This window comes from Neomonachus schauinslandi, chromosome 6 (genome assembly GCF_002201575.2).
Source record: "Neomonachus schauinslandi chromosome 6, ASM220157v2, whole genome shotgun sequence".
In the NCBI taxonomy this organism is placed as follows: Eukaryota; Metazoa; Chordata; class Mammalia; order Carnivora; family Phocidae; genus Neomonachus; species Neomonachus schauinslandi.
In genome coordinates this window covers 41,893,908-41,905,747 of record NC_058408.1, presented here as the reverse complement: position 1 = coordinate 41,905,747, position 11,840 = coordinate 41,893,908, and the positions used below count along the sequence as shown (strand labels likewise).

At 45.4% G+C, this 11,840-nt stretch overlaps 1 protein-coding gene across 3 annotated transcripts in view; it reads right to left on the bottom strand.

Moving 5' to 3' along the window:
* The window catches only part of CACNA1E (calcium voltage-gated channel subunit alpha1 E), a 276,327-nt gene that overhangs the window by 171,385 nt on the left and 93,102 nt on the right, over nucleotides 1-11,840 (bottom strand). For all 3 annotated transcript variants that reach the window (XM_021682567.1, XM_021682568.1, XM_021682569.1), the window contains exons 4-6: nucleotides 7,444-7,547; nucleotides 6,492-6,644; nucleotides 5,127-5,308 (exon numbers count right to left, since the gene is read on the bottom strand). In XM_021682567.1, the coding sequence (XP_021538242.1) occupies nucleotides 5,127-5,308; nucleotides 6,492-6,644; nucleotides 7,444-7,547 (439 nt within the window). The remainder of the gene's footprint in view (nucleotides 1-5,126; nucleotides 5,309-6,491; nucleotides 6,645-7,443; nucleotides 7,548-11,840) is intronic.

Below are 11,840 nucleotides of genomic sequence, written 5' to 3'. Positions count from 1 at the left end.
AAAAGAAGCTGAGATTCTGATCAAAAGGGGGAACTGTTAAAAAGAAGAAGGAGGAGGAGGAGAAGAAAGAAAGGAAACAAACAAACAAACAAACAAACAGGCCTCAGATAGAGTCACTGGTGCTGACCCCACATCAGGAAACAAGACTTAACATCTAACTGTAGTTTCAGCCTCTCCCAGGAAGGTAACCTTTAACCAGTACATCTGGAGTTACCTGATCAGCACTAGTGAGATAATCTGCCTTTCCCCCAAAGGAAGATGACCTTGCCTGAAACAATCCACTGTTTGTTAGAAACTTCCTTTTTCCACTCCTGTCTGCCTATAAAAGTCTTCCATTTTGTACAGCTCCTGGGAGCTCCTTTCTTTTGCTAGATGGGATACTGCCCAATTCATGAATCACTGAAAAAGCCACTTGATCTTCAAATTTACTCAGTTGAATTTTATTTTTTAACATTGGGCATAACACACGAGCAAAATCTTAAAGCAAAAAGTGAATAGCTGTCGACTACTTAACAAATATTGACTATATGCATCTGAGAGAGGGCACCTTAAAACAGAGCCACAGGCACTGTTATAGACCAAAGAACCGAGAAGTGAGGAAGACTGAGAAAGCATCCAGACTACAAGTTGCCTCATACAAAAAGCCATAAAGTCTGTAAACATCTCTTCCTCCACAGCAGCACAAAACACCCTTGTCGGTCATAACAGACCCAGCTGGCGTACCAGGAGAAAGGGCACCCCTCAGAGAAATCTGCACACCTGCATGACTTTATCAATACCAAGTGAGAAGAGAAATGGCTCAAGCCTCAGAAACACAGATGAAAAATGATGGACTTTAAGAGAAGAGGTTTGAGTAACCGCAGACAGAGACTGGGAACCTCTGCAATCTGCATGAGAGACCTGATAACACAAACAGCAGATAACACCAAACCAGAATAACACCAGGGAAATGAGACAGACCAGAAGCGGGAGAGAGCCAGTTCTCAGAACCAGATGCAGTCCAGGGGACCAGGGTTGAAAGTTAATACGAGAGCCACAGTAACATCTGTGGAGTGAACCACACTGATCACAGGCAAAATGTACTGTACTGAAGAAGGAACACCTATCCAGGGTCGGAGAAATAACATGAATTAAACTAGCAAGAATAGGGGAGGATTTGCAAGTTGAGGAGACCTTCAGAGAGATAGTAAAAACAGGAAGAAGCAGCCTGCGGAACTGTAGACTGCTTTGCATGCTTTCTACCACAAGAGGGAGGGAGCCAAGAATACGCCGGGAGTTTGACCAAGCAGAACTGAAATTTGGGTAGAGCCTACATTGAGCAAGCCTGACTACAGGTCACCCCCACAAGGAGAACCCTCCCTGCCCCTTACAATAATGCATTCTAATGAGAAAAGCCAAATGCAAATGAAGTTAAAAGTAACCCAGAGCATGTTACACGCAGCTGATGAATTGTTGAACTCTACACCTCAAACTAACGATGTACTATATGTCGGCTAATTGAATTTAAATTAAGAGAAGAAGTAACCCACAGCAGAGCAAACAAAGTCACAAGAGGCACTGAGGGAGAATCTGTGTAGCAGAAAAGGGATGCAAACAGGAGGGAAGCATTTAAATCGTGTAGAGAAAGGTTAACACCAAGTCCACATGCTTGAGAGAGCTTCTGTGTACTGTGTAAACCTGAAGGTTCTCCTCCTGGTTCAAGCACAACTGGCACCAGGATATCATACATCCTTGTCGCCACCATTGACTAGAAGAGGCGCTGGACTGGGAAACGGGGGCTCCCCCGGCCCTAGTGGCCTGGGTGAGGAAATACAGCAGCTGGGTGAATTGAGCCTTCCCAGGATACGTGGTAGGAAGGGAAACCAACAGTTGTATTTGCATCTTATTGGGATGGTGGTGATAATGGCAGAGTGAGAGATTTTCTCCATGCAGAAACATCCATATATGCATATCTGAATTTATAACACTGAATTTACTAGTTGTTCATGGTTGATTGCATGGTGTGCAACCAGTTCTAATATATATGTAAAAATTTGTCATTACCAAGTCCTGAGTTAAAAGAAAAAGAAGAAAAATACTCAGGAATTGTGGAATTGGCTATGCGAATCCTCAATTTTTCAGCCATCACCTTTCTTAGGCATCTCTCATCTCACACTTTCAGTGGGTATAGGAACAGGGAAAGGAATGATAAATGAATTAGCCTGTACTATTTAAATTATTTTCCTCTCTCCCTGGCCCCCTCTTCCTCTCCAAGCTGAATGGTTGAATTTGGGTAATTTAAAGCATTTACGAGGTAACTCCACCATATAATGCAAGCCCTATCCCCAACAGTATGAAGAATCGGCTTCTCTGAACCTGCTCTTCCAGAAGCAGACAACCCTAACTCCAGGATGTGCATCCAGCCTCTGTAACAGAGTCTGCCTGGGTCATGCTTCATGCCCCAGTTCCCTCCTCACTTGGAGCCCAGCCTTCGCTGGCTCTTTCTTCCTAGGGAGCCACACTTTGTCCTTGTTCCACTGGCTGAAAAATGAGCGTCTTTTTCATCCAACTTCTGAATCAAGGTGTAGTTATCCACCTCTAACTATCACCTCTACCTATGGATTCCTGGCTCCCTGCCCCTAGATCCAATGTTGTAGAAAGTGACATCATTTCAAAGTGGACAGAAGTTCATTCTTCCCCATGAGCAGCCAGCTACGTTTTAGAAACCAGCCCTACAGCTCAACTAATTCCCTCAATGCTGCATTCAGCCACGAGGGTAGCAGGAGGCCTTCGGTAAACTGAAGTTCAATAGCAACAGACTGGAAGTCAAAGAGAGTATGAATCTGTGGCCTCGGAAGCCCATGCAATGAAAGGTTTCAGAGGATCAGCAGCTTGATCTCGTCTCTTCCCTGCTTCCTCACTGGAGCAAAAATAGAGAACAGGGCAAGATCCCTGAGTCGGTGTGACCTCTATACCTATGTCAGAGAGAGAACTGGAGAGAAATGGGAATTTAAAAAGAGCACCGTGAGAGCAAGCACCTTTTTCCTTCCATATTTCCCAAGTATCTAGCGAAGTGCTTGGCATACAGTAGATGCTCACTTAATATTTGTTGAATGACTGAATGAACAAAGGAACTAATGTAAATGCTGGGTGATTTTTTAGCTGCGCATCTACTTGTCTCAGCACCATCGGAGCTCAGACTCAGGAGGACCAACAGATCATACGTTCAAATGCAACACTTCTCCTTTCAGGCTTTCAATGCATTTATCACATCACTTAGGTGAATCTACACATATAACTGAAATACATCACTTGCAAAGCCCCACGAATGACACCAGCCACCGTGGGGCCAGTGCTGTAATTTCCAGAGACGCCTGGCTAATCTGAGTGACATGGCCTCAAGACATTTCAAATACGGAGCAGCTACCCTCATCAATCTTGCCTCCCTCCCCGCCCCCCCGCTACCCCCCACAACTGGTGAGAATCTCAGAATGTCCTCAAGGTGTTTCTAGGTCACAAGTAACCCTTGGGCTTGCAGCACATAAACTGGTCCTTGGGACTTCTTCACTGCCCTTTAGAGATTGAGCGTAATAGCCTGTGGCTCTTTTCCACAAAGCTCAGGCCTGACTTGCTCACCCGTATGGAAATGGATCCAGGTTAGTAATGAACATTTACAAAACACCTACTTGTGCAGGCCTTACACAAATCCTGGCTCATCGGGCATTACAGTCTGGTTGAGTCTCTCCTGAGACACAGCATTTCCTTTCCCTCCAGTGTAGATTATATCCAGAGTTCCTTCTAAAGACTGCTTTGTGTAAGCTATCCCATGCCCCACCCATTGAGTTTTCTACAGATAGAACCAGGTTTAAAGGAAACAGAGGAGACCTCAGGGTAAAGGCAGCCTGTGAAAGTAAAAATAAGAGGCACAATCATTCCAAAGTATCTGCTTCAGGGTGGGCATCAAAGCACACACCTCCCCAACGCCTGTCATTTTAGAACTTGGATTCTACCCATGCCTTCCACAGCTTCTTAAAATTGGACTTTGGGAGGGGCGCCTGGGTGGCTCAGTCGCTCAGCGTCTGCCTTCGGCTCAGGTCATGATCCCAGGCTCCTGGGATCGAGCCCCGCATCGGACTCCCTGCTCCGCGGGAAGCCTGCTTCTCCCTCTGCCACTCCCCCTGCTTGTGTTCCCTCTCTCGCTGTGTCTCTCTCTTCAAATAAATAAATAAAATCTTTAAAAAAAAAAAAAATTGGACTCTGGGAGGCAGAAGATCCCTCAGTGGTCACCCTGTCTGACCTGTGTAGCCACGCCGGAATCCCCTAACATCCCTGACTGACAGTCAGACAGCCTTGTCTTGTGCATCAACTCAGAACCTTCCAAACATGCCTGATCGTATGAACCACCAGTAGCACTTGTAAAAAGTATATAGCCCACGAACTATTCAAAGCTACACAAAATCAAAACCTGCACAGAAGGGGCCTGTGAACCCAAATTGTAACAAGCATCCCTAGTGAGTCCTACAGTTAAGCATGTTTCTTATGTGCATGTAATGCAGTGGTTCTTGACAGTAGCTGCATCTGAGAATCAGCTAGGAAGCTTTAAAAAAAAAATCAATGACAGGGCTTTACCCCTAGCTATTCCTATTTAATTTGTCTGGAGTAGAGCCCAGGAGGTGTAAATGTTTAAAGCTACCTAGCTGATTCTAATCTGCAGCCAGGGTTGAGAACGACCGTAATATCTTCCCAACCCGATGGTAAGCTCTTTGAATCCAGCAACCAAGGAATCTACACCTCTTAGTACCCCTTACCCAACCCCACCATCGTGTTGTACCTGCCATAAAACACAGTCTATCACTACTAAGTCGATCTCATTTAACTAGCTTTGCTCACCCATCCAATGGGATGCAATTTCCTAACTCTGCTAAGAAGCTGCGTGCTTCCACTCAGCAAGAGGCCAGACGATAGGAGGATATGAAGTGCTACGACTTCTCACAGTTGAGTCTGTGCACACACACACGTGTGCACGCACACACACACACATACACACACAGCCCTCCCCTACCCCAGAATAACCAGCCCAAACAATGCCAGAAGCCTCATTCCAGGGTTCTTCCCTCTTGCTGCAGCCCCCTGCCAGCTCTACTCACATTGTACAGCACGGTGGTCCACCCTTCCATGGTGATGCATTGGAAGACAGTCAGCACAGCAAAAAGGATGTTATCAAACTGGGTGATCCCATCATTGGGGCCAATCCAGTCCCGGCACTCATAACCAGCTGGGCAGCCCTGAACACCACATGGGTGAGGGGGGTCAAATCCTTCCAGAATACCTGCAGACACATTTGGAGGGCAGGAGATAAACCACATGGTGTTTAGCATGATCTGGAAGGACTCCAGGAAGCCACAAACACTCAATTCTATTTCCCCCAGAAAACCGTGTCCTTCTTTCTTTCAAGCTCCCTCCCACCTCTGTCCTCTCTCCACCTCACAACTCACATACCACAAGCTCATCCCAGTGCTTCCCAACCTCCTCTGAACATGGAGCCTCTCCTTCACATGGCCCTCACTTTCTGCAGGCCACATTCTCTACCCTCGCCTGAGTCCCACAGGAAATGACAGACTGGATCACACAGAACAGTCTGAGGTGAAGGCAGAATCTTACTGAGTTTCTAACTTCAGACTGTAGTATAGACTCTGAGATTTTCCTGAGTTTCTTGGGGACAATTATAAACTACAGTCCCTTCACAGTGGGTCTCAACTCCTTGTTCCTCTGGCCTAAATTCCTGGTCTTGAATAAGACAATCAATCAATCAATAAAATAAAACTCCAAGGTGGAAGGTGTCCTTTGAAGATGCTTTAAAACAACATAAACCTTATACTAAATTGGACTTCTTCAACCTCTCCCTGACTCCCTTTCCTGCTAGGGTGTTCTACTCAACTTGAACAAATAAGATACAAAGAGATAAGAACCTGGGGTCTGTGAACACCACAAATCTCCCAAGCACCCTGGCAAGCCAAGCTCAGAGCTCCCTCAGCCCTTCTACACTGCCTGTGGGGCACATATCCATCTTGCTTTCTCAATAATCTATCAAAGCAGAGAAGGAGGAAGGTCACAAGATGGATCATGAGGGAAAATGTCTCCAAAGATCTAGAGAGACCCAAATCTGACTCTGGACTCCTGGATCTCCTTGGCCTGTGGGCCAAAGAAGACACTGCACAAAGAGTAGTTCTTCAGACAGGCGGTTTTTGACATGCATTCTGACAACCTTCTACCATGGGACGGGGGAGCTGGGACTTCCTGTTTGAAATCCTCTGACTGCAAACGTAAGAAGTCATTTGCTTTGCAATATCAGTGTCCAATGGGGACCTTTATTCTAGGCTGCTTGTACCTCAAAAAGCAAACTTTGGGACAGAATATTCTCTTCCAACCAGTCTCCCAATGACCTGAAATTACTCCAATGACCAGAGGGGAGAGGAAGGGAAGAAGTAGAAGGCAAGAAACAATGACCCTACCTGAATTGTTCGTGAAACATGCACGGTGTAACTTCCCACTGTAGAACTCCAAGCCAATGATAGCAAACATCAGGATGGCAAAGAAGAGCAGAAGACCAATTTGCAGAAGAGGCACCATGGCCTTCATGATGGACTTCAGCACAATCTGCAGGCCTAGAAGGAAAGGAAGAGAATGACAAATGGAGCCTCCCTGGGCACCATTTGATACAGCAGGCTCCCTTTACCTTCTCCTAAGAGGAGAAGGACAAGTCTTTGAGGGAAAAGAACCATTGGTCCCGAGATGATGAAGAATATTTGCAAAGGGGCAACCAGAACAAGTCAAGCCAAAGACTGCCATCACTACTACCCCTGGAATCAATCTCATGCTCCTTCTCACTATTCTCTGATCATTCACATGCCTATTACTCCTTCCTTTTTTTGTTTCATCCATGTTGCCTTCTGCTTATCTTTTACAAACTTATGTGAACATGCTTCTTTCCTAAAGGAAATTAAGCCTGGCCCTGCTAGGTTCTAAGTCCTATGAGAGCAAGGACAGAGTTTACCTCCCCCACTACTATATCAGAATTGTATTTTTGAAGAATTTTTAATGTCAAGAAAATCAAATGCTTCCGTGACAGGGTCCAAAAGTATACACCAAGTATGATCAAATTATATTAAAACACACAGGAAAAAATGCATAAAAATATAGGATAATGAGTGTTTTTCCTTTTCATTTTATAACTTTTTTTTTACTTTGCAAAGATTCTACAAAGATCTTTCATTATCTTTAAAATCTGAAAAAAAAGTTGCTAGATTTTAAAGTAAAATGTTATGCCAGATTGCTGCATCCCCACTCTTTATTACCACTGGAGAAATTGTTTCTTGTTTATCCCAAATTCCTTTGGCCCCAGATCCTGCAGGGACACATCAGTAAAGCTACAGCAGAGGAGAAAGAAGAAAGGCAGGTGCTCACTAGGTATCCCTGACACGAGCTTCAGGGGTCTCAGGACACGCACAGCCCGGAGGGTCCTCAGGTCCACATGTGTGTTGAAGTGGGTTCCTGCTGTGGCCAGGATGCTGCAGATGGAGACACAGAAGGTCAAGGTTACCGCAGTCTGGCTTTCTCCCCCTGTTCCAAGGGGGAAGCCGGGTTGAAGAAGGCTCAGCCTGGAAAGCACACAGAGCTGATGCCAGTTGCATGTGGGAGCACCTGAGCTTGGGCAAGTCATCAGTGGTTCTGATTAGAATTAAATTTAGCCGTATATGGGTTTCACTTTGCAAAGAAGGAAAACTTACCATCACACCAGAATCCTAGTTCCAAACCATGAGTAGAATACCAGCTCCCCAGCATCGGTCCCATTCCTGCCTCCAAACCTTGGTCCCTACTCTCCTCGCTATTTCTCACCAACCTCCCTTCCCTCTTTCCAACCTACCAAGGCCCCTGGATTTTGTATTTCAGAATTTTCTTAGATTCCCCTGTCTCCTAACTCCTTTAGGGAATTTCTCTGGATCAGGTGCAGTAAAGGAGTAACTCATTCTTCCCCACCTTGGCACTTAAGAGTTTTTACCAAACAAATCAATCACACTGATGCATATAAATTAGGGAATAACTTCACTGGTCCACATACAGCACTTTTATAATTGCTCCAAATCACTGTATAGCTTGGATTTTGTTTCTTTGCTTCCATTTTTCCACTTCCACAGACACACACACACACACACACAAACCCCCCAAAATCCGTAACAATCCTATTAGATTGTGTACACCAAGTACCTTGTCTTCAGGAGACAATTTATTTCATAGAATCCCATGACACTGCAGGTACTGCGGATAGTCAGTGATACTTCAGGATTAGTGAAAAACACAGCAGATGACCAAGAGCCAGCAGAGCTGGGTCTCAGTTGTGACTCAAGCACTTGAGAACTGAGTGATTTGAGGCAAGTTACACACTCCAGCAGCCTCACTACCCTCAGCTACAAAATGGGGGGAGGACCAGGACCTCGCTATGAAAATAAAATGACATGGTACTGAATATTAGGAGTAGTCTAGAAGTTATAATGTGCAAACCAGATAATACATCCAACACAAATATTAATAGTACAGTTTTTGCAACTTTGTCTAATGTTAGTCTTCCTTCTGTGGAACGGTACTTGAACTCCCTCATAACCTCTCCATGAGAATTTCAGCTATCTGGAGTCACTGGTGAGTGAGTCATTCAGAAAACCAAGTTTTCTATATAGTCAAAGGGTGGTGGGAATAGTTTATGTCATTTAATTATTTTGGAGGGAACATTTCCTTCAATACTTGAAATCGAACTTGAACGAAAGGTCTGTGCTATATACCTCTAGAAAGCAGATATAGGATCAGTAGGTACAAATTGCACAGATCTAGGACATGAGAATCATGAGCGGGGCTGGCCAAGAACAAGGTGGACTGTTTCATGGGGTAGGTCCACTTCACAACATTAAACATACTCAGCCACAGACTGTAGAACTACCTATTAGGAAGTTAAAAGTGTTCCAACATGGGTTGAAGGTTATCTAAATAACCAGTAAAGATTTCTCCAACTTTAAGACTCTATAATTCTATGTTAACCCAACCTCAAAATAAGAACCAGAAAGAAACCCTACTCTCATAAAGAGTCTCAGGACCCAGGCAAGCTGGTTCTCAGGTCTCCCTCTATCTCTCCTGATCCAAACTTCCACACTGTCTCTGAAAATGGGGGATGTCGACAAGCAGGGTCTCTGATGCTACTTTTGACTCTATCTGCCAAAACCAAAGAGAGAAATTAGGGAGGGGAGCGATATCATTTCCAGTAAGTAAGGAAAACCTGAAGAGAAAAGAGAGCAAGGAGAAACGTGGAAAATAGGACTGAAAAATAAAACAGACAAAGAAACAAATAAAGGAAAGCAGAGAAAGAGAAAGCTCAAGGATAGTGTAGTGATAGAGAACTAGAACCCCAGGAAAATGGGGTCACTGTTCTGCTGAATCTGCTAACAGGGAAAGAAGCACTGTATTCCCAGTCTTCTGAGGCGCAGTGCCCATGGGAGATGCCTTTCCCTCCGGTTCGTGCTGTCTTACACACACACACGGTGGGGAGACTCTGCCCTGTTCAGAAATCAGAGTTCTGTTTCCTAGGATACCCAGATACACATGAGATGCTCTTTCAAGTCCTAAAAAAGAGCTATTGAAAAGGAAAATCCTTCCCAAACCTGAGTTGAAGGAGGGATATTTCAGAACATGGAGGTAGGGTCCAAAAGACAAAATTGAAATGCAAGAAGGCACAAGTGTACAGAGAAAGAAAAATGGTTGAGGGGAAAAAGAATGAGAGGACAGGGAAGCAAATGGTGAAAGAAAACACGGAGATGAAAACTGGAAAGAAATAAGAAATAAGAGCTGGTGGAGAAGCAAATGTGAGAGAAATAAGAATTCTCATGTGGGAAAGAGAACAAAAGTGAAGCCAATTTGAAGGAGAGAAGCAAAAATATGGCACTTGTGGCTGGGGCCACAAGACACGTCCATCCTCTTTTCACCAACCTGTCCCCCAAGTTATCCAAGCTGCCTCAAACTTCAGCCAGGACCACGTCCCCTGGGGCCCCATGCTCCCCTAGCCCTCAGAACTTTCTTTTCCTTCATCCCATGCAGAATATCCCATGTATATCCCTAGTGTTCACATCATGTTTGAGGACAGGAGGTCCCATCCACTTGCTAGAAGCAGGGACAGTGTATTCTTCGGGGGGAAGGATAATTGAGGGAACGGGCCCTGCTGTGTGCCCCCATAAAATTCTGTGCCCACTGCCATCCCTGCCCTGCCCACATCTTAGAGGAATTCTGTTTTCTCTGGTTTCTCCTCTGTCTCTCCCACAAGATCCGGAACACCTCAAGCAGAGATGCCGTCTTCCCCATCTCTACATCCCCCACACCTAGCCCAGGCTCTGGCAAGTAAAAGGTGCTTGGTAAATGCTTGGTGGATCGAACTGCACTGAGGAAAGTAGTCAATGTGTTGAGGCAGGAATCAAATGGACAGAAATATCACAGAAACCCTAGAATTTACCAATGGAAAGGGCAGGTGGCACCGCCGGATACTACTCAAACACACACCTGTTTGAGCACACAGGAGCGTACTAGAAATCTGTCCTCAAACATTTTAGAGTCTAATGAGCTTCTAATATCGTATAGGACTCCTGCTCTCAAGCAGATCCCATAGGACGGGATCTGCTCTGTCTTCAGCAGGAGAGTTAAGAGGGAGGAAGGGAAGGAAGAAGCCTCCAAATGTGAAGACTTGCCCTTTAGCAAAGCCTCAGTACTGAAGTCTGTAGAGCTCAGCAAAACTCTGGGCCTCACACAGAGCAGGCCTGATGCGGGAGTCTCAAGGCCAAGTGCACAGTAGGAAAAGGCCCAGGCCCTCACTCTAGCAAAAGCAGACAGACAGAGAAATGAAATAATTGTAATTCACAATGAAGAATGTCTTAAGAGGGATGCTTACAAAGCGCTCCGAGAATGGGACACACTGCAGGATCACCTACGGGGCTTACTATCTGCTAGCATTTTCACCTAAGTTATTTCATTAAATCCTCAAATATATCCTGATATTACGACTGTTTCCATTTCATAGGAGAGGAAATCGGGACTTAGAAACAATTAAACTGCTAATACACGTCCAGAGCAGGTATTAAAGTCCTTCCTCTTCTGGTATCGAAGTCCAGCCTTTCCCCAGTCTGCCAGCATGCCGTGCAGTCTTTTCTAGCACAGCACAGCTCCACTGGTCCTCAGCCCAGTGTGCTGCTAAAAATACCAAGGTCACAGTGTTTAGTCTCCCAACAAGCCAGTGAGCTTGGTTCCCTTGATCCTCAAGCCACAAATCACTAAGTCCCACAGACTTGCCACTGACAGCTCTCCAGACCAGCAGGTTGGAGGCTCCTTACACCTGAGGTCACAGCTGATGTAATATCTACATGCGCACGCACACACGCACACACACACACACGGAGAGACACGCGTGCCACAGGATCAGAGTGAGGCCACTGTGCAAAATTCCAATTCTGAGTAATAAAAGCCTGAGTTCTGCATCATCCCGTGCCCCATTTGCATATACTCTTCAGAAACAGAGGCTGTGTTTTCCAGTTCTTTTGTCCTCAAGGTGGGGAGCTCTGTACACAGAGGGTTCTTAATTACTACTTTACCCCCAAAGCGGAGGACAGACATGAACTTCTGAGCACCACCAGCAGAAACGGAGGGTTTGGTGCACTGTATATGTTCAAAACCTGTTTCCTCATGGATGTCATGGCTCATCCCTACTTCTAATACTTCTGCCCTGAGCTGTCAGCAGGTAAGAAGAGCCTAGAGGCTGATATGATCCTGAAGGTGTG